The sequence below is a fragment of the Neomonachus schauinslandi genome, chromosome 6 (assembly GCF_002201575.2).
Source record: "Neomonachus schauinslandi chromosome 6, ASM220157v2, whole genome shotgun sequence".
Lineage (NCBI taxonomy): Eukaryota > Metazoa > Chordata > Mammalia > Carnivora > Phocidae > Neomonachus > Neomonachus schauinslandi.
The window spans coordinates 82547965-82570480 of record NC_058408.1 but is presented as its reverse complement, the minus strand read 5'-3'; the positions used below and the strand labels follow the sequence as shown (position 1 = coordinate 82570480).

At 47.6% G+C, this 22516-nt stretch overlaps 1 protein-coding gene across 1 annotated transcript in view; it reads right to left on the bottom strand.

The window, feature by feature from the left end:
* Positions 1–22516, bottom strand: part of TARBP1 (TAR (HIV-1) RNA binding protein 1) — an 85898-nt gene that overhangs the window by 373 nt on the left and 63009 nt on the right. Inside the window, exons 23-29 of the mRNA XM_044916020.1 lie at positions 18707–18793; positions 10486–10682; positions 6724–6805; positions 4675–4846; positions 1366–1557; positions 1060–1184; positions 304–440 (exon numbers count right to left, since the gene is read on the bottom strand). Coding sequence (XP_044771955.1) covers positions 304–440; positions 1060–1184; positions 1366–1557; positions 4675–4846; positions 6724–6805; positions 10486–10682; positions 18707–18793 — 992 coding nt within the window. The remainder of the gene's footprint in view (positions 1–303; positions 441–1059; positions 1185–1365; positions 1558–4674; positions 4847–6723; positions 6806–10485; positions 10683–18706; positions 18794–22516) is intronic.

The window sequence follows — 22516 nt, the reverse complement described above, 5'->3', positions numbered from 1 at the left end:
AGAAAAATGGAAGAAGAAAGGTTAGTTTTCTTGTAATACGCACACTTTTTTTCCTCAGAAATCCTGAATGTCACTGAAGAGTCAGATTAACAAAATAAAGTGAAGTCTGTGGCATCAGGGAAATAAACAAATAACACAGGTTCACCTGATCATCCAAACAGGTGAAATAAAACAAAAACTAGGGGTCTTTCCATAAACGTTACAAGTCAAAACTCCTGATATAGGTGTAACATCAGGAGTCTCGGTGAACTGTAAAATTTCCGAAAGCATTTTCTAGACTGAGACTCAAAGGGATCTTCTTACCCCAACAAGAGCAGAGATCTCTCCGGAAAGCTATACTGGGTCAGGTCTATACTCTTGGCAGTCTGTTCCACACCAATGACGGTGTAACCTTCTGCTTTTTTCTGTTGCAGAAAATCGATGAGCTGAGGTGGTTTTACCTTAAAGTGAGTTTAAAAAGAGCAGAATAATAAATTATTCATTTACAGCCATGGAGTAAAATCAGAGTTTCAAAAAAACTTTCGTGAGACTGTCTTTTTATAAGGAAAAGGAAATATACTCTATTAAAAAAACAAAAAACAAAAAAACTCCCCCAACATCAAATATATTTATAAAAAGTATTCCTGAGGGCGCCTGGGTGGCTCAGTTGGTTAAGCGACTGCCTTCAGCTCAGGTCATGATCCTGGAGTCCCTGGATGGAGTCCCGCATCGGGCTCCCTGCTTGGTGGAGAGTCTGCTTCTCCCTCTGACCCTAACCCCTCTCATATGCTCTCTCTCATTCTCTCTCAAATAAATAAATAAAATCTTTAAAAAAAAAAAAAAGTATTCCTGAGTTGCAATAGGACATATTTTACAGAATAGAATTCTAAAAATAGAATAATGTGAGAGATCATAAAAGCAACGGGGGAACAGAGGGGGGTGTTTTTTCCTTTGAGTATTATTTTAAGCTATTAAAGGCTGGACAACTATGAAGTACTGCAAGAGGACTGATAAAAGAAGACAGAGGACTGCAGAAGATTTCGGCAAACCAGCGTTTTACTAATATTACTTTCCACCCACCTCCAATAACGGCAACCACTGCTCTGCTGAGACGCTGAGGCCCTGGAACTGCTTGTCTCTGACGCACTGCAGGCTGCCCACCACGAGCGCCGAGGCCCCGAACGCCTCGCAGGTCCGGCACAGCCCTGCACACGACGGACCGCGTTACCACTGGCAGTCCTCCGCCCAGCTCGCTATGGCCACACAGCCCCCCGCAGCTCCCCAGGAGGGTTAAGTGAGGAAAATGGGCACAATGGCACTGGACCGATGACAAATTTTCAGGATCAAAAGATTTTAAGCAAGCCCCCTGGAAAACTGTAATTTTACCTCCTAAGTTAGTTGGTTTATCAATGAGCGAGGCCACTACAATCAGTCTGCTAATCGACTTTCCAAGTTTGGTGACACGATCCTGAAATACTAGCTCCAGATCTAAATCTGGAGTGTTATTTTTCCAGGGGATAATCTTCTTCTGAACATCCATCCACTCTGACTGGCTAGCTGCTTCGCCCGAGTGAGAACCTGGGAAGGAAAAGGAAATAATCCCATACATAAAAATCTATCTATTTACACACACACACACACACACACACACGAGTTTTAAATGATAGTTTAGAATGAGATTCATTAAAGAACTTTACTTGGATTCAGACACAACTGCCATTTTCAACAGTCATTTTAAATTTTCAAATTGAACTCTAACAACCAATATACTGCAACATTTCGTGAAATAGAAGATAGGGGTGCCTGGGTGGCTCAGTCAGTTAAGCATCTGCCTTCGGCTCAAGTCACGATCCCAGGGTCCTGGGATCGAGCCCCGCATCGGGCTCCCTGCTCAGCGGGGAGCCTGCTTCTCCCTCTCCCTCTGCCTGCCGCTCTGCCTACTTGTGCTCTCTCTCTCTAATAATAATAAAAAAAGAAATAGAAGATGCACTTGTTGTCTACATTTTAGCATATCCCAAACTGGGAAGCATCTTAGAATTCCACAGGGTATCCTAGTTTGGTATGATTTTAGCATTTTTTCTTAGAGGTCCATAAAATAATGGTGTATCTGACAAACAAGAGGGTATTCCTGAAAACAAATATACACAGTCTTGATCCTAAATTATTTTACAAGTACTTGGGGAAACTTTCCTAAAATGAAGGATATTATCTGAACCAATTATCTCTTAATGAACGTTAGTAACCTGTCTAATGCAGTGTTCTGAGCTGTAGCACAGGACTGAGACTGTCCTTCCAGGCTCTTCCTCAACTGCTCTACTCCAAACTGCTGACCGAGCCACCAAGGAGCACTTAGCTTATCAGGACGGAAGAGAGATGTAGATACCAGAACACGGTACTATAGTGAGAGTGTGTAATGTCTCGGGGAGGGAGGGACGGGCAGAGACAAAGACCCAGGAGGGCTCAGGGAGGAGTCTGCAAACCGCAGACCAGGTGTGCACGTGCACAGGGTGTGGGAGGACAGTGGCCCGGGCAGCGGCAGAACTCTGTTGTAGCTTACTACACCGTGTGCCATGGATGGAACATGATGGCTCAGCCCATAAAAAGATCATGAAAGACTTGTATAGAATGATAAAGAACTTACTCTACAGATAGGAGCCATTAAAGGGTTTGAAGAAGGGGGATAAGAGTACTGGGTTTGTGTTTTAGGAAAAATCCCTCTTAAAAGTGAGGTGAGGATAAGTTGGGGCCTCTGCACCAGTCCCGGCAAAGACAAGGACAGTCTAAATTAAGACAAGAGCAGAAGCAGCCAGATCTGGAGGCAGAATCACGCCAATTTGGTAACAGATGAACGTGGCACAAGAGAAAAGAATGACCGAGGGGCACCACTGACAGAAGGGGTTTATAGAGGAGGCCAAGTGAGGGCAGCAAGGGAAATGCAATCTGAATATGTTGAGTTTAAAGAGTTTATGGTATATCTAGGTGCAAATGTCCAGCAGGCTCAGGAAAGAGGCCAGGCAGAGACAAAGAGAAGTTACGTTACACGAGTGGTGGTCTCAAGTTGGGGAAATTAAAAGTGTTCAGGGACAGCATGGAGAATGAGGAAACCAGGCCAATGAAAACATTCCGGGGATACTAGCAGTGAAGTCTTGGCATAAAGACTGCATTGCAATACCCCTCTCATTTCCACACACCAGACAAAACAGAGACCTCCTTAGCCTTTTGCCCACCCAAGTGACGCCTGGTTTCTCTGCTCCACCCTGTGGCCCCCAACACAATACATGGGGAGGACCCACGTATGCTCTCCTCCTCTCTCCTCCCATCTCTGTTCAGCCCGCCCCAGCAGAGCTGTCCCCACCACACTGATGAAGTAGCTTTTGTCACCATCTTCTGCCCTCAGATCTCCCTGTTTGAGGTCCTCTGTTTTGGGAAAGCTCTTCCTCAGGATCTTTGCTCGACTGCTCGCACTTCACGTGGGTCTCTACTCAATGTCAGCTCCCGAGAAAGGTTTCTTTGATCCTCTGTCACTATCTCTACCCTTTGTTTTTGTGGTGCCTTTTATGTAGGAATGAATGCAAGCTGCCTGAGGGCAGGGACTTGGCCTTATATCTAGACACAGGAGGCAATCGATAAATCTTGGTTGAAGGAATAAATAAATTTAAGGTGATTATGTCTTAAAATGTATTAGTGAACCATCTAGATGTTTGATAAAAAATGTACTTTCCCAGAAGTCTCCTCCAGACACACTGAATTAAAATCAAAGGGGGGGGGACCCAAGTATTTGTACTTTACACAAGTTGCCCAAGGGATCCTTGAAAACATTAAAATTGTAGAGAACCACAAATATACAGGACAAAGAGGGGAACTCCTAAAGAGGAGTGAGAAGAGTCAGGTGGAAGAGGAAAATGAGGATAGCAAGAAGCTAGCAAATGAATGCCCCATAAAGAGTAGGTATAAGAGAAGAGTGCCCACTTAGGCTTTATGAAGGAGACAAAGACCATTTATGATTTTCTGAAGGAATCTTCAGTGGTCCTGGGACAGGGAGAGCGTGAACAAGGACCAAAGGAGCGGCAGCAGTGAGGAGAACTGGGAGACCACTGCTACACGACATTAACACTAGCTGTGGTTTCGAGGATGGGTGGGAGACTTGGTCCTTGGTTTTTCCAGGGGTCACTGGACTGTGCAGGAGAACAGGGAGGAGGTGAGCAATCGAAGGAACTGTGGGCCCTTCAGAAAGCCGAAGGGAAGCAGTGTCACAGAAGGTGGAGAAACAGGAGAAAGAAGGCCGGACAGATGAGTGAGGTCCAGCCAGACCCACAAAGGACGAGAATCAGGAGCTCTGCTTTATTCCTAAATGGGCCAAGAAATGAGGTTTCATAATCTGACCCTTTTTAAAATCTGTACTTTTACAGAAATACATAATGGAAGAGCAGTGAATATTAACAATAATATTTCAAAGAAAAGGGAAGTTACTAGCTTTATATAATAAAACAGATCAGGCTCTCCTTGGCTTTTTATAGCAAAGCCAAGCAATTAAAAATACCAAAGTTACAGCACTTTTCACGGTCTTTAAGTGGAGAAGGAGCAGACTTCACCACATCAGTGAAAAGTGGTGTGATCAACTCTCTGTTCTCAGTAACTGAAGCGAGTAAGGCTAACCAAGTCAACAAGCGGGAGAAAAAGAAAACATTTCTTTACCTGCGTCCTGCTGAGCCCAGTCACCCGGTTTTAGTTCACAGAGGTGAGCTGGCGAAAGGTACCACTGAAATCCTGCATCTAAAGGAATGTCAGTGAATCTGGTAAATTTACCAATGGCAATCCATTCGTCTTCAACCAGGCCTGAAAGGCGTGGAAGGATGTAAAATATGGTCTGAAAAGAGAATGGTAAAATCTAAATTTTCTCCCCTTGAAAAGAACAAAGAAATACATGGAAACATATTTAAAGTACAACTTATTTACTATTATTGATGTATTCTCCCAAACTATCACAATGACCATATTATATATGTTCATTTATATCTGGTAGCAACGTCTATACATATTTCTCATCTTCTCTAAGCCATCAGGGGATTAACTTAGGAAATGCTTGAGGGCAGGCAGACCTTCCACTTGGGTTTTTCTCACCGTATGTAATAAACCACTGTGCTCTCGATAAAAGCAAAAAGTGTTTTAGGATTAATCAATATCAATGTTGGGCAACATTTAGCTCAGGGCTATTTGTTGATAACCGAACACCTCCATAAGCGATCGAGTTCAAGCTCTTTTGATGCCAAACCTTTCCTCTTGCTACCATTAGACAAATTTGGAATCTGAACTTTGTCTTGACTGTATATTAGCTGTGATGTCAGACAGACCACTTAGCCTCTCTTGGCCTCAATCTCCCCATTTGTAAAACGAGGATAAAATCAGGTTAAAATAGCCCATCGAGGTTGAGTAAAGAGTATGACAGCCCTGGGCACGGTAATTGCTCAATCATCACGTAAGCAATCCTCCTGGCCTTTTCTTACCTACTAAACGGAACAGAACCAGAAAGTAAGTCATCAAAGGTGAAAAGGTGCATACAAAACAGAAGCACAAGTAACAGGCAATCTAAAAATGAAACCGTAAACGTGTGACGATGCACACATCTTCACAATGGTTTCTGGAATGACGAATGGCTTTCTGCACGCTGGCCCACATGATGACTGCCACGCAATGCTGACTGAGTAGGAACCGAGCTCAGTCCGAGTGTAGGACGAGGCAGAGTTCCTGCGAGCCATCATGTTACTTCCACGGGCAGCGACGGCTCGGATCGTTAACAGAGGAGAAAATACACAGAAGGGGGGACAGTGAGGCGTCGGGGACAGAGATGAAGAGGGAAGGAGGGACTTACTCCTGCTGGAGAACATAACAGAAAGGGCTGACTTAGCACTAGAGGCCCTACTACGAGTCCTTCAGAAAGGCGCCAAACAAAGCATTCTGGGCGCTGAAGAACACAGAACAGAGCATGTTAAAATAACCGAAAAATCCTGCATTTTGCAAGGAAGTCCACAGCTGCCCAACAAAGGGCATAATATTCTGTAGTGAACATCTCACGATATACAGATTTTCTTTTTATCGCATATGCACAGCAGCTACAGTTCCTGTGGAAAAGTCCTAGGTCACATGTTTTAAATTCAAATGTAGAACATTCTATTTATAGTTGAAAGAGAAAGTGATACAATTCATACAAATCTTAATAATTTGTATATTAATTCACATGCTAACTGTAATAAACATGTTTATGGTTCTTAAAATTACACAAACACACTTGGCTAGGAGGAGGTGGTATATCACGCGCTACATAATTCTCGTCACCCAGAACCAAAACACTGCAAGTTTAACAAAAGAACAGATCTTTTTGCTCTTTCATTAACAGTGGGCTTCATTACAACAAAATCTCACCTGCACAAATGTTCTCACTCATTTCCTTTTAATGTCTGAACAGATTTCTGTTTAGAGTTAAATATTCCCCCTTCCAGAGTTTACAAGCCAGACACTGCCTGAGGAACAGAAAGTGACAATGACTAGCCAATTTTCACTGCTTACGAGTGAAATGCAAGTCATCTGCATCAAGTAACAAAATTAAACTTAGAACTTTACAACGTGAAGGTGATGTTGTAAGGGGGAAAAATTCACCTAATTATAACCCTCCAAGAACTGTGGCAGAAAGGAGGTGCAGGGATTAAAAACACAGTAAAGAATTTACGAATGACACTCTCTGCTCACCTCCAGACAATAATCCTGCACTGGGTGAAATGCTGCAAAAAAGAAATGCTCCTGGATGCGTTGCCAATTCTTCTTGGCGTTCCTAAGGGTGAAAAATACGGTATGAGGTACAGACAAGTGGGACAACTCTGGGGGGGGGTGGAGATCAATTGGATAATCAGAAAGAGGTCTCGCAGAGTTTAGAATGAAAGGGAAATTTTGTGAATTTTATCTGAAGATTTATACACCGCTCCCTCCTACATCAACATGCTTTAAAAACACTGAGTTTGACATTTTGAAATGAAAGTCAAAGACAAAGAAATAACTGTTTCAGAGCCTTACAACAAACAGCGACCCAACAAGAAGCGAACCCTCCGGCAGATGGTGCAGAGGCCCGCGCTCCGTCAGAGGTGATGCGGAGCAGACGTGGCCGTCCACTGGTACCGACAGGGAAACCACAGGCACAGCCTGCCAGAAGAACAGCTTACGTGCTTGGGGAAAAAGAATTCTAAAAGGGAACTATGAAAAAAAAAATGAAAAAAAAAAAAGCAAATAAAAGGGAACTACATAAGAAATCTGGGTTGGAGTCTTCAAGTCTCCGTCCTGCAGTAAACACCTTTTCTACTCTGAAGATCCATAACACACCGCCCAACTGGACCAGCATTCCTGAACCAAACAAATGTAATACGAGCAGGCTGTAAAGTCTTAACACATCTGCCAAGTTGTAAAAGGCAAAGGGGGCAGGGATAAAAATTACAGAACACGACAGGCAGGTTTCAGTTTAAATTCATGATCAACAGCCCAAAAGCAAAGTAGCAATTTCGACGCATTTTCCTGCAAGAAGGTTCTCGTGTGATGGCTCCCCGACCCCCCAGCGCCCCCAGCCCCTCTGCGTGCCTGACGGCCGAGCCTCCGCAGCACTGGGGGGAGAGAAGAGAGCGTTCACCTCCTGCGCCTCCTACCACCTGCCATCTCGTCCCTTCCCGCAGGGCTCCAGATCCCACTTGCTCAACTGTCCCTCGTTGCTACTAAGCCTGTTCAAAGGGCTGTCTGTCTGATCGGACAAAGGAAGCAGCATACCACAGAGCCTTCGGTCAGCGTGGGAGAGAGAGCTGGGGGCAATGGGCGGCATGGGAAGAAAAGCCACTCACGAGAGAAACCCCTCTGGGGGAGGAAGGGCAGGGACGGGGGAAGGAAATGGTCTGGCCTTGACCTGACACCTTTCCGCACTGTTCAATTTCCTAACTGTGAACCCTTATTTAAAACAACTAATGTGACCGAAAATAAAAGAAAAGCCCTCCTCAATGCATATTGCTGCTACATTTCACAGAGGAGGTTTTGGAGGGAATTAACTGGGCTGTGTTTTACCTTCTTCCTCGTCCTTTTTAAATTTAAGATAGGAAGTATTTCAAATATTCAAGTAAAGAAACGAATGGACAGCAATGAGCCTATGCCTGGACTGAACAGATAACATATTGTCCCAACCACTCCTAACCCACGTTAATTTGGTGTCCGCCCCACCAACGAGGCTGCTGACACAGCTCTCACTTAAATCCAGTGGGCGCGCTTTTAGGCTCTCGTTTCACTTATTTCAAACCCGTCTGTTTCTCCGCACCCCACTTATTTAACACACCATTTCCTTCCATTTTCTATGGCCTGCCTCTGATCTGCTCTTCCTACTTTGAAAAATGGCAAAAGCAAACCAGTAGAGGTCATGCTCAAGTTTAACCAATCTGCTCACCAGGAACCCGACCGGCCTGGCCTCCGCCCTGTCCTGCCCGCACTCACTGCTCTCGAGCCGGACCAGCACCGTTCAGCCGCACAGCCTGCCTCGGTGCTGCCCAGAAATCACCGTCCCCCACTCCTCGTCTGCCTACTTCCTACCCATCCTTTACAGGGCAACTCACCTGTTATGTTACTTAGAAAAGAGTGTGCACTTTCTCATCACAATCTTTACTTTTCCACTGGAGGACCTATTACGATTTAAGTTATTTTCTTTGTGTGACTGTTCACTTGCTGTCCCATCCACCTGGCTGGGAGCCACACGAGGCTGGGGCATCTACCTGGCCTGCTGCCGATGCCCTAGAACTCAGCCTGCACAAAACGACTCTGCTGTGTATTCGAAAAGCAGGGATGGTCTAATACCCACTGTCCTTTATTTTTACTGGTTATGTCTCCTACCCGATACCAGGATTTTAAAAGGAGTAAGGTATTTTGTAAAAGGGTGTTTTACTGCTTAATAAAAAAGGAGCTGAACCAACTGTTTTTAGAAATCAAAACACAGCTACCCAGGAACTTTGAATAGGATCAACCACCAACCAAAACACTGCAACACCAAACAATAAATCATGATTTCTTCACAGAGCAAACTATAAACTGACAAATGCCTATTCGTATGTAAAATTTATTTAGTTCCCTCACACTTCCTTCCACTGAGCGACTGCAGTGTGTACACACCCACCCACCAAGCAGAAACGGGACATTCAGGATTGCCTGAAAAGATCAGGAATTCTAGCTGCTGGAACATACCCAGAAAGGTGGGGGTTGTAGGCACTGCTAAGGTGAACAACTCATTTTAATGACTAGTCTTAGTTGGGACCAGAACTTGAGGCGGCCGTCTATACACCCAACCGTGTACAATGTATCAGAGGCGTATAGCTCCTTCCTTTGCACTTTGTCCCTCACCTGTAACCTGTCCTATGTCCCCACCTCTCTTCTCCGGTTTTCTCTGGTAGCCCATGTAATTATATTTTAGTATTTATATTACATTTGCTGAATTGAGGATCTTCCTCCTGAACCGCCAAAACCTCCTTTGCCCAATCACCTAAATGCTCTTTTCTACCAGTGGGTCGAGAGTAAAAGCACGCAGAAGAGCTAGAAGGCAGCTTATGGCCACAGAAGTCTTCCATCCTGGCCCCACAGGGAGCTCTGCGATGACTCACAGTCTCAGTTACACCACCTGTTACCTTGATGGTCAAGCAAAGACCCCCTGTATGTTACTGGTTTTCCAAACACTATTTCAAATTCCTAACATGCTGCTTCCAACCTTTATCTGTTTATAAAAATTTGTGAGTGCTTTTGAGCGTCTGAAAGAAACCTTTTATACTGATTGATAGTGCCTGGGTCTCTGAAAATTATAAAAATCTGGGCATTCCAGGATAGTGATCATCAATGATAATAACAGAAGAGTAAAACAACAACAACAACACTCCCTGAGAGCTGGGGAAATCAGTTCAGATACCAGGAGACACTAGGAGACCCCTGCCTGCCCTTGTGTGGTGGGAGCAGGGCCTGTAGAGAATGTGGAGCCGTGCAGCCCTCCCCTGCTCCGTCCACAGCACAGCATCGTATCTGCTTGATATCGAGCATCTGTGCAGGATTTTGTCTGGGAAATAAAGACAGTCTCTAAGAAAAGGAAAAGAAAAAAGCTTCCATCTTTACTTAGTACAACTGAGGGGTTGAGAGCATGTCTAAAGCCAGATCATTCTGCTTCCCAGCACTTCTTTGACAACAGAGCACGGTAACAGTCAGCAATACTAAAGACAGATATCTAAAGGTGTGTAAAAGATTATTTATAAAACAAAGGACCAAGGATAAGAAAGCAAAGAAAGGTTGAGACGGAGCTGACCACAATTAGAACCGTAACGAAATCACGCTCCGCCTCATCCGAGCTCTGCTCTCCAAGCACGACGGAATAATGAGAAGCTCACAAGGCCGAGGGACCTCTTCGTCCCCTCTGTGTGCTCTGCTGGAAGGAAAGTGAAGGGCACGAGCTTTGCTTACCCTGTTCCAGGCATGTTTTCCACCTGGTTGAGACTGGATTCAATAACAGAAGTCAAAGCATCAAATTCTTCAATGTGCAGGGTCTTACACATGCTCCAGATCTTCTTAAGAGCGACTAAGGCATACAGTCGGATACTGAAGTTGTGATTGAAGCACCACTGCAGCACGATAATAAGGGCTTGCTTCAGAATTGGTTTCTGGAAAGAAAGGGGGAAAATTCTTCACATGTACACGTGGGGCGTTCCACCCCTGGTTGTGTGATCACCAAGTGGACAGAAAGTAAAAATGCTGCGCAGTCCAGCTCTCACTGGTTCTGCAGGGGCAGGATTCCTCCTTCCTTCTCAGACACGTTAGCTGTGCTGGCATTAGTGATTTTCTCAAGGAAGAAAGATGCTCCCAACTCTTTTGTTTCCATTTACGAGGCGGCTGCAGTCCATGTCCCCCACACCGCAGCGCCCGGGCTAGCGTGGACGGAGCGCCTTCACGCTAGCCGCCATGCACCCACAATGTGCTAACAGCAGCCCCCTGGGCTGGAAACGTCAGAAAGGTTCTCTAAACCCCCCTCTGCTGCACTTCCAAGTGCTTCTAAAGCCAGGGACCTCCTATGGTGCTGTTTTCCTCCGTCTTTGTGAACAACGGTTTCCCTCATGATGCTTTTGCACCCGCAGAGTGCTGAGGGGGTGGCAGGAAAATTAAAAAGTGGGGAGAAAAATAATAAACGTTTAAACTTCCCTGAAGTCTTTTCCTGTGAATTGAGACTGTTCCATCTTCACAGCCTGATTTCAGGCAGTGACAGTCCCTGACTTCCCAAACCACGGAGTTCCACAGACCGCAAAAGGCAAAGGAAGTGACCCAGATTAATGCGGAAACTAGATGGACAGAAACTTTTAACAGAATATCAGGAGCTACCTCGATGCTCGTACCAAATGGCTCATCTGTAAACGTTCGCGGGGCTGCACCTAGCTGAGTCCTATGGTTTCTACTAAGAACAACCATGCTCATGAAAGACTTTACCAACTCACTACATGGTTAACAGCGCATTTCAATCTCCCAAAGCTTCTTTGAGAAGGACAAAATACAGATATATATGATCCTCTTTATTCCAGTGCTTTGTTCAAAATACGGTCAACATTTATCAAAGGTCGGTGTACTGTCAGCATCACAAGGACACCAGGGGGAGGATACGTGAATATATACACACATAACTGTAATATACTTCTGACCATCCCCGCATGAGGAGCAACTTCAACAAACACCTTCGGCTCGGGTCATGAACCCAGAGTCCTGGGATCGAGTCCCACATCGGGCTCCCGGCTCAGCGGGGAGCCTGCTTCTCCCTCTGACCCTCTCCCCTCTCATGCTGTTTCTCTCGCTCTCTTTCTCTCTCTCTCAAATAAATAAATAAAAATCTTAAAAAAAAAAAAAAGTTGAAACCAAGACAGGTTATCCAGGACATCTGAAACACCATGAGAAGAGAATTTAAAAATTAAAAAACAGGGGGTAAAGGGAATGTTAATTATTAATTACTATTTTATAGCCCTTTACAATGTTAAGAGGCACACATGTGAGAGTACCTAAACATAAACACTACCTACAGAGTTAGTTACGGACCACAAGTGCCATGTATGTTGTTTATAATACGCGCAGCTTCATTAAGTGGGTTTTACTGTCCACGAGCTACAGGTCAGAGGACCGATGTGAAAATGAGGCAAACCAGACAGTGTCAGTAAAGGGACGGCTGTCCCAAACATGACATGTCTAAAACCGAACTGATTTCTCCCACAACCCACGGTGGGGTGGGGATGGGGGGTCGTCCCATTCCCGACCCTCCTCCTACACTTATTCCATGCCAGTCACCGACTTCCAGGCAGGATGAGACCACTCACCTGCTATCCCTTAGCCTCAAAAGTCCCCTGGGCCTGCGTGTGGCTCGCTCACTCACTACTTTCAGGTACATGTTCAGGATCACCTCCTTGGGAAGGTTTCCTCTGAACCCACCTCCTGAAATAGCCGTCCTGCCCCAGATACCCCATCCCTACCCCTTGTTCTGAATTTTCTTCAAACCCTGTATCACCACCTGGGATGCCTGGGTGGCTCAGTTGGTTAAGCAACTGCCTTCGGCTCAGGTCATGGTCCCGGGGTCCTGGGATCGAGTCCCACATCGGGCTCCCTGCTCAGCGGGAAGCCTGCTTCTCCCTCTGCCACGCCCCCTGCTTGTGCTCTCTAATAAAGTCTTAAAAACCTGTACCATTACCTGACAGTATAACGTCTATTTATCACCTCTCCCTGCACCAGAATGACAGTGGAGACAGTTTTGTTCACTGCAGAATTCCTAGGACTGGGAACAAGCCACCAGGACACATGAAAGGCACAGGACAAATACTGCAGGGAGGAGGAGGGATGACTGCTCAAAGCACCCCTCCAACGGGGCCTGTGGCCAGTTACCTACGCTACACCCCCATCCCCGAGGTCAGAGTCTTCTCCCCAAGGAACAGGCACTTCCTCTCCTCTGAGCGGCTCACACTGCTCTCTCTGCCCTTCTAAACCTTTGCACGGGGGCTTCGGAGCCCTCCTCCCAGGATGGTCTCCAACCCCTCACTAACCTTTCTCTCCCACCCCTCCTAAGTCACAAGAGGGTCTGCGCCCATGCCAATCCTCAGCGTGACATCCGGGTCATCGCTTCCCGGACATCAGAGACACAGGCATGGGGAACAGGTTTGCCAGAGTCCACCCCATGTCACAGACAACTATTCTTCTTTCTAAAACCTTAAAAGCAGGTATTCCAACTTCTTTTTTTTTTTAAGTTATTTATTTGTTTTAAAGAGGAGTGGGGAGGGGCAGAGAAAGAGCATCTCAAGCAGCCTCCCCGCTGGGCACGGAGCCTGACACAGGGCTTGATCTCACAACCCTGAGATTGTGACCTGAGCCAAAATCAAGAGTCGGACGCTCAAACGACTGAGTCACCCAGGCACCCCCAGGTATTCCAACTTCTGACCCCCAAGCCCCTAGCCTCAGTCCATCTCCTACCCCACCCGTTTCCCTCCTGTCCTCCTCATGGAGCTCGTCCCAGTTACACGCTCCTTGCTGCTGGATACTGTGGAGAAAGCCCCTGCCTTTCCTGACCTTTGCAGGCACCGCGCCGTCTTGGTCTTTCTCTCCTTGAAAACAGTTCTTCCTATGACCTTTAGGACACCCCATTCTTAAGGCTGCCCGCCTCGCTCTCCCACATTCCTTCTCAATCTCCTCTCCTGTCCCTTAAATGCCGGCGCTGCTCTGGGCTCTGTCCCCGGCTTCCCTGTTTTGTCAGGCGGCACACGGCCCCTGCGCTTGCTCCCACGGCTTCAGTCCAGTCAGGGCTCCCAAGCTTGCGAGCCACAGCACAGCTACGTTGCTTCTCTCAACTGAGATGTTCCTCGCACGCAGCTGCAGGAAATCACACAGAGGTCCCCTGTGCCCGGCTTGCTTTGTCCAGTGTCCCCTCCTGCTAATGTTCGGCAGATTACGGCACAGCATCTCAACTGGGACACGGCCACTGACACAATCCACTGATGCAATCTGGGTTTCCCCAGTGCTCCTTGTTCTCAGTTGTGTATGAGGTGCATTTGCTTGCAGGTCGAGACCATTTTGTCACATGTGTGGGTTCACAGAGCCAGCATCGCTGTCAGGACACTGAACAGTTCCAACGCCCAAGGATGCCCCCTGCTCTCCTTTTATAACCACCCCCTCTCCTTCTCACACTCCTCTCCCCACAGCCACTCTGTATACAACTGGCAGTGTTGTGAAAAGTATGTGAACCTTAACCTGTTAGAGGTTAGCTGCGGACACGGAATCTGGTGGCTAGCTCGACAGAAATGGATCTTTATTGCAGAATCACTGGAAGCACTGAAGACATGGGCTCTCGGCTCGCAGCTGAGCAACCAGGAGCTACGCTGCGGAGCCAGGCGACCACCACTCTCCTCCCCGACCGGGAAGCCGCGGCGACTCGCACAAGCAGAGCCACAAGCTGTGCTCACCGAGCCAGGACCCTAGCTCCCAGCTGACACCATCCCAGGGGAAACAAAAGCCCCCACGACTCAGCTTCTCAGCAGAGGCCCACTTCTGCTTCCAAATCCTGTCAAGTGCGGACGACCTGAACCCCTGGCTACACGATGTTTTCAAAATAGCGGTTTCTGTGTCCCGGGCTCAGCAGAAAGGTGTACCGAACCCCGAATCTTCAGCAGGGGCACCAGAGCACCCCAGTTCATCTGCAGCCCCTCCACGCCCCCCGAGCTACACTGACGGCAGCACACAGTGATCCTGCACGCCTGCCCCTTGAGGTATAGGAGTCGTGGTCCCTAAACCGATGACCACGTCCAAGTCATATTTCCTAGTTGGACCTCTTCCTGAGCCCCAGAGCCCTACATGCACCTGCTGCCTCCCATGCCCCTGGGCTCCCCACGGGTGACAAACCCACAATTCCATCCACTCATCACCATCCCCTCGGTCTGTTCTTCGTGCTGCTTTCCCGCTCCGGTGAAAGGCGCCACCGACCCTGGCGGCCTAGGTCACTTCCTTGCTTCCCGCCTTCTCCCCACCAAAGCCATCCACCGAGCCCTGGCGTTCCTTGCTAGCACATACCTGTCTCATCCATCCATCCATCACCTCCACGCCATGTCCCAGCACAGCTCGTGAGACTGCATGAAGATCACTACAGTTCCTTCCCAGCGGTTTCCAGATTCGTCCTCATGACTAAACCAATCCTACACACCACACTCAAAACACACAAGTCTGATCATGTCACCCTCCTGCTTAAAATTCAGCAGCATCTCCCCAGTGCCCACCGCATAAAGTCTAAACTCCTCACACACAGAGCATTTATGGTAAGTCCATACCATGGTGGAGCTACTTGTCCAAGTTCACACACCAAGGAGGAGGTAGTGCTAAGATGTGATGCCAGGTCTCCTTGACTCACGTACTGTGCTAATAACCTCCTTGACCTGCTTTACAAAGGCCCTTCTGTGCTGGGCCCTGCCCGCTCTGCAGCCTCCCACCAGAGTCTCCAGCGTCTTCCCGACCTTGACCATGCCCCGCTTCCTTGCACTAGCCCGCTCCCCTGCCCTGTCCCGCAGGTCTCTGTGTTGAACCCGAAGTCCTCCCTGTGGGCCGAGATTCGGAGGTCTCGCGGGTGCCCCCACAGCCTTCTGCACTTCCCCCACCACGCACTCCCAGAGCTGTGTCTTGCTTCCCTACCTCCACGGTCCAGGGCAGTGCTCTGTTACAGGAAACACTAAGACCGATCCTGAATGAATGAAACAGAAGCCTTGATCCCCAAATCTGACAGGCACAAGGACGGACTAAGGACAATTCTGAGAGGCGAGAACATAACTTCTGTGTTGTTTAATCCTTACAAAGATACCGCGAGGTAGGTAGTACTACGTCCAGTTTACATCAAAGGAAAACCAGAGGAATCAAGTCCAAACACCTAGCTTCCCCTTCAAATTTCTCGCCGCTCTCCTATAACCTTAATCCTCATTCCATGCTTTACTTGGACTTCCTTAGTCTTTACTAATGTCCTTGTCCTGTTCCTAATCCATCCAGGACACTTGACCTCTAGTTCTCGTGTCCCCTTACTCTCCTCTTGGCTTTGCTTGTTTTTGATGACCTTGTCAGTTTTGAGGCGCAGTGGTCAGGTTGGCTGGGATACGGGTGATGTTCTTCTCATGCCTAGACTGGGGTTATGGTGTTGGGGAGGGAGACCACAGAGGCCATATGCGTCACATCCTACCAAGGGCATGGACTATGGTACGAATTACCGCTGTCACAGGCGTCCCCTTCCATACTCTGCTCTGTGGAAGGACATCGCTAGGGCAGCCCACACTGGGCTGGGTGGTTATGCACCCACCCTCCTTGAGGCCAGAGTGACCACATAAATTATTTGGAATTCTGCACAGGTTTGTTGTCTTTCCCATTTGTTTATTCAATCATTCACTTATATCAGTAGAAACTTGTGAATATTTATTTTATTGGGTTGTAATCCAGTGTTACTGTATTGTGTTGCTTGTTTCAGCTTTCGCCACTAGGAGGTCTCTCGGCCCCTGTGCCTCTCTGCAGATCCGCCCCACGTCCCCGTGCTCCCGCTGGGGCACTTCTTTTCTATTTACCTTGTGTATTTTCTGCCCCAGTTCTAGAATCAGCTGTTTCTCCAAGAAGCCTTGGTTCCTTTTATGAGAGAATGGTATTAGAAACCAAGATATGGGATACAATCCTTTTATGAATCCTATACTCAGATACACTGGTACTGCCTGTGATCATTTGCCTTGGCCAAGACTGAGATACACACCGTTCGGGACTGAACACCAGTAATACCATCTCGTATTTGCTGATGAGGTTTGGGCACACTGAACAAGCTGACAGGACAATACACAACCATGAGCACACTAAGGGGGTGTTTTTCCCCTCTGCTTTCAATCTCCATAGAACATTTAGCATTCTGCCCTCTGTCCTGTTTGGTGGTAGTTTTGAATCTTCTCTGACTACTTAGCACAGACCCGTACAAGTGCAAATATTTCCATACTTTGAGGAAAATGGAAAGTCTTGAGTGACTGTTTCCAAGAAGTCTTTATAAACAAAAACATATTTGTTAGGTAACAACAGACTTTGCCACAGACACTGTGAAGGACGTGGACATAGACTAACAAAGCATACTAGTCTGGTCTTTCCTTAGATAGCTCCATTTAGATTTCTTATTTTTCCAGAAGATACTGAAATTCAGATTATTCTATTCCACTAATCAGCATTCCTTCTCTGGATGCTTTGAAAATAAATAAATCTAAAATATGTAATATACAGCGAGTATAAACAGGGCTGAATGGGAAAATAACCTGTTATTGGGGCGCCAGGGTGGCTCAGTCATTTAAGCGTCCGACTCTTGATTTCAGCTCAGGTCATGATCTCAGGGTCATGGGATCAGCCCCATGTCGGGCTCTGTGCTGAGTGTGGAGCCTGCTTGGGATTCTCTCTCTCCCTCTCCCTCTCATGAATGAATGAATGAATGAATGAATGAATCAATAAATAAATTATAACCCGTTATTTATTCCAGATTTAGGAGAAGCATCTTCTAAGATGAATTAATTTTCAGAACTTGTCTGGACGGTTCTTGCGTTATTTCAGCCACCCTGACAGAAGACAGTTCCTTACCTACCTTGCCTCTCTCGGTAGATGGCAAGCAAATCTCTTTCCTGAACATATTTAAGATAGGAAGGTAACATGTGATGTTACCTGATGATAGAGCTTGCCTGATTTCAGCAGAGGCTGTGAACCCAAGTTTTAAGGGAACCGTAACTCACACACTGCCATCTGGCTGACAGACACTGTAAGACACCTGTGATTTCAAGATCTCAGGATTGTAGGAGTGAAATTGTGGTGGGGGGAAAAAGATCTCGGTCTTAGAATTCATGAAATGGGTTAACAACTAAATTTGATTCTTACCACTGTTTAAAGACAAGAACACTTGGAGAAATTCTAGGAAACCTCTTCTCCCCTGTGTTTTTCTTTTACTTTCAACACCAAAACAACACTTCTTATTCCATATATTCAGGTCTCTCCCAGAGTTCACAGCTCAGTGCACTCTTCCCTGTAGATTCAGTAATGAAGAATCTTGCTCTACATCTCACTGGCAGGACTGCCTGAATTCTTAACCGCTTTGCCAAAGTGATTAACCAGAATTAGCTACGATCTCTACTTGTCTGTGGGGTAAGCCACTAAGGGAGACTGCTCGAAGCCTGAGAAAGAGAGAAGAACTCACACTCCAAACGGTGACCCACAGCACATCAACCTTCAATTACCCAAGAGCTTTTAATACTTGGACCGTAAGCATCTTTGCATGAGCACCTGTTCAATGACTACGTCAGGCAATGAACAGTTAAATGCAATAAAGGAAGTCTTACTTAAATCATCTTATTACTTGTATAAAGTTAAGAATATATCGCTAGAAATTGCCCATCAGTCTGTCTACAGATTTAGGATGTGCTCAGGCATGCATGCCTCGGTATGCATGTGTGTAAGTGCGTTAACACCTGCCTGTGGATTTGTGGCTAAGTACGTGTGCACAGTAGGTGAGTAGTGGGAGGGAAGACGAGAAGTGGCAAAAACCACAAGAAATACTCTACATTTAAAAAAAATTAGTACAAATATATACAATTCTATTTTGTAGGTTTAAACTCTTCTTACAATTTAAACTCACCTTTTCTGGAATATTTTGAGTGATGATGTCCAAATGTGACAAAACAGATAAAAATGTACAAATGCTTGTCTTAAAGTTTTCTTCACCCTGAAAAAAAATCAGATAAATCAAACAGTCACTCAAGGCTTAATGTGATGCCCTGGGGCCCAGGACGGTGACCGTATGTGAGGCGGGATGTGATGCAGCCCAGGCCCGGACAGGGATCCAGGATGGAAGACGCAGGAGGGAAGTAACTTCCGGTAGCCAAACACCACCACAACACTCAGCAGGCACCACAAGGTAGGAACTGACTTAACTGTGGAGTAAGTGGTACAGCCAAGGGCGTGCTCACCTCAGAAGAGGTGCAGGCGGCCCAGGGGAGCAGGAAGGAAAGAGAACAGTCGAAAAGTGAGTAAGATGAACAAAGTCAGAGGTGACAAGAAGGCGGCGGCAGCGAGGCAGGAGTTGGGGGGCGGGGGGGGCGGCAGAGACAGGCTCCAAAGTTAGACGGGAACTTGCAGACGACTTTAGAGCCAAGGACGAAAAGCTAAGTGTTCAACTGGGATTCAGAAACCTTCCCAATTATAGGGATTTGGAAGAACACATCATTCTAGTGATAATAAACTGATGGACCCCGGATAGACTGGAAAGGAAGGAGACTACAGACACCATCGTCCAGAAACTGCTCCAAAGGCAGATTAGATGATTTATTCAGCTACTGAATACATGCCGGGTACTGTGCCAGAAGTCAGGGAAAACAAAATTAGATAAGGTTCCTGCCTTCAAGGAGCTTAGTCTAGTGGGTTGGAAGGACAAAATTGCAGAATAAATTAAAATTCCAATTATAACAAGCACTATTTACATGCTACAAAAACCTCTAGTAAGGGGATCCAAACCATTCTTCCTTTAAGAAATGACACAAAGGACGTGTGGACTGAGATCTAAAGGAAGAGAGACAGTTCTGTCGATGAAAAGGAAAAAGGCCATTGCAGGGAGAGGGCACAGCATGTGCAAATGGCCTGAGAGCCAGAGGACATGTGAGGAGTGTGAAGGCTCAGAAAAGGTCAGAGTACCTCCAGGGACCCCGGCCTCCCTGTGCCCATGCCCTAACGCAGGCGCCTCCCACCTTCTGAGGCTGGGTCTTGCCATCTGCTTTGGCCCGTGAGACATGAGCAAGCAGGATGCAACCAGAGGCTGGGGAAGCACATGCACACCATGACATGCTGTCCTGAGATGCTCACTCCGGTGCTCCTGAGCCACGACAGAGAGAGGTCCAGCCACCCTGCCAGTCACATGCAGAGAGAGCCAGGCCCGGCCACCACAGCTCCTCCCCCTACTGCAGCTGAGGTGACCAACGTGGAAACCGTAGCCCCAGCAGGCACCACATGGAGCAGAACCGCCCAGCCAGGCCCATGCAACCCAGAATGGTGAAAAACGTTACAACACCATTTTCTATACTCACAGGTTCTGGAGTGTTCTAGCAACAGAAAGCGGAGCCCGTCATAGGACGAACGTGCAGAAGGGGAACGTGGCGCACAGAGGGGCTGGAGGGGGAGGGCAGCATACCATCACCTACGACCTGCAGGCCATTCTGAAGAGCCTTGGTCTTTATTCTGAGAGCAATGTTTGAAGCATGTGGACAACCTGACCAAATGTTCATTTTGAAAACCATGCTCTGGCTTCCGCGTGGAAAATGGACTGAGATGGAAGCAAGAGTGGATGCAGGTGGCCCGAGAGAGAAGCCCTCCCTGCAGTGTGAGGCAGAGGCTCGGACCAAGACAGATGGCAGAAGCAGGAGAGAGCAGGTGAGGAAGGGAGAAAGGGTCCGCAGGGGCCGGTCACGAGTCACATGAGGCACGAAAAGCATCAAGGTGTCTGGTTGGTGCGACTGTGTGGAAGATGGTGCTGTTCACCGCGGGCAGAAGACCACGGCTGGGGCAACACGAAGCACTTGGTGTTAGATGTCCAAGTTCTGGACGGTCTACAAACATCCAAGGAGAAGGTCTGGAGCAGGCTCAGCCAGCTTCTTCCAGCAAGGACCAAACAGTAACTATAAGCGCCGCTCTGCAGGCTGTACAGGGTCCGTTGCCACCACCAAGCTCGGTCACTCGGCACAAACAGGGCCACAGACAACACGTAAGCGAACAGGCAAGGCTCTGCTGCACCGAAACCAGAGGCCCGACTTCACTGTAGTTGGCCAGCTCCTGATTTAGCACGTAGGGGAAGAGGTCTGGAACAGAGAGATCAGTGAGCCACTGCATCAGAGAAGTGAATCCTGCTGATACAACAGGGAGAAATGAAGGGGGCACGAGGCTTCGCCTTGAGCAGCACTGACATTTGCTAGCTGCTCGGGCAGGAAAAGGCTGGAAAGGACACAGAAAAGAGGGGACAGAGAGACAAGAGGAACCCGGAGAGCGTGTCACTGAACCAAGACCAAGAAGGTCATCGAGAGCGTGGACCGGGCCGAGACAAGAGAGAGCAGGCTGACAACAAACTCCAGAGCGTGTCTTCTGCGAAGTGACAGCACTGGACCGCAGGGTGGGTGGGAAGACGTGGGAAACCTGCGGCAGGAGGCCTGACTGCCACACGTGGGTGAGAGAGGGTGACCACAGGGGAGGGGTGGGAAGTGCAGGGCAAACATCCATCAACAGCAGAAGAGATGTGAGCACGTGGAAAACAATGGAAGAACACAGGGTAAGGAGATGGGCGGGGTACAAAAGACAGACTGAAAGCACAAGGCTCCTAAGGCAGAGGAAGAGGAACCAGGGAACAGGCAGAAGAATGCTCTTCAACAGAAGATCCAGGTCCTTTATGCTACAAGGAGGGAAGAAGTCTCGGACAGATACGGACACAGGCAGAAGCGTATGACCGATGTGGAGAAGGTAAAGGTGTTCCTATGTGAGAACTTTCGTTTCCTTTAAAAAATAAAAGTTGAGGTCATTTGCTTCCGATAAAGGAAGAAAAGGGTGTAGTGAATGTTTGCCGTTTTTTGGGGTATCTGTCCTGAACCCCCTTCCAAGTTCAGGGAATTCTCCCACCTTAGGTCTGTGGGAAGCTGAAGATGCCAGGTACATTCCTTTTCCCAGCCTCTTTGCAGCTAAGAGAAGGCACCTGGCACTTGGATCCAGAGGCATCTACCCTGAATCGCAAACTCTTAACCCAGAGAGGAAAAGCCCCCAGAGGTGTCAGGTGCACCGCGAGCTAAGGTGAAGGCTCCACCCCCCCACCAGTGGGGTAAAGCAGCATCTCAACTGGACCAGCACCACGGCAGGGAGCTGCTGAACCTCCTTTATTCTTATTTTCCAAGCCTGATTCTGCCCCGATTCTGGGCATTCTGCACACCTCCTAATTCCCTGCTCTTGCACTGCTTGTTTTAAGAATCCCTTTCTGGGGGCGCCTGGGTGGCTCAGTTGGTTAAGCGACTGCCTTCGGCTCAGGTCATGATCCTGGAGTTCTGGGATCAAGTCCCGCATCGGGCTCCCTGCTCGGCAGGGAGTCTGCTTCTCCCTCTGACCCTCCCCCCCTCATGCTCTCTGTCTCTCATTCTCGCTCTCTCAAAAAAAAAAAAAAAAAAAAGAATCCCTTTCTGATTCAGTCAAAAGTTGTTTTATTTGCTTATAAGGAATACCCCTGACTGGTGTCCACAGATAACATACAAGGTCTGAAAGCTCTTTAGGAAGAGAGAGAGACTGAGCTAAGGAGACAAGCTTCAGAGAAGTGTGGCATTATTGGGGATACGGGAGAGTCAGGATGTCTCAGAAGGACACCAGAGCCAACCTGCTGTCCTGAGACCTTCTGAGGTGGTACCCCCCCCCCCCCCCCCCCCCCCCC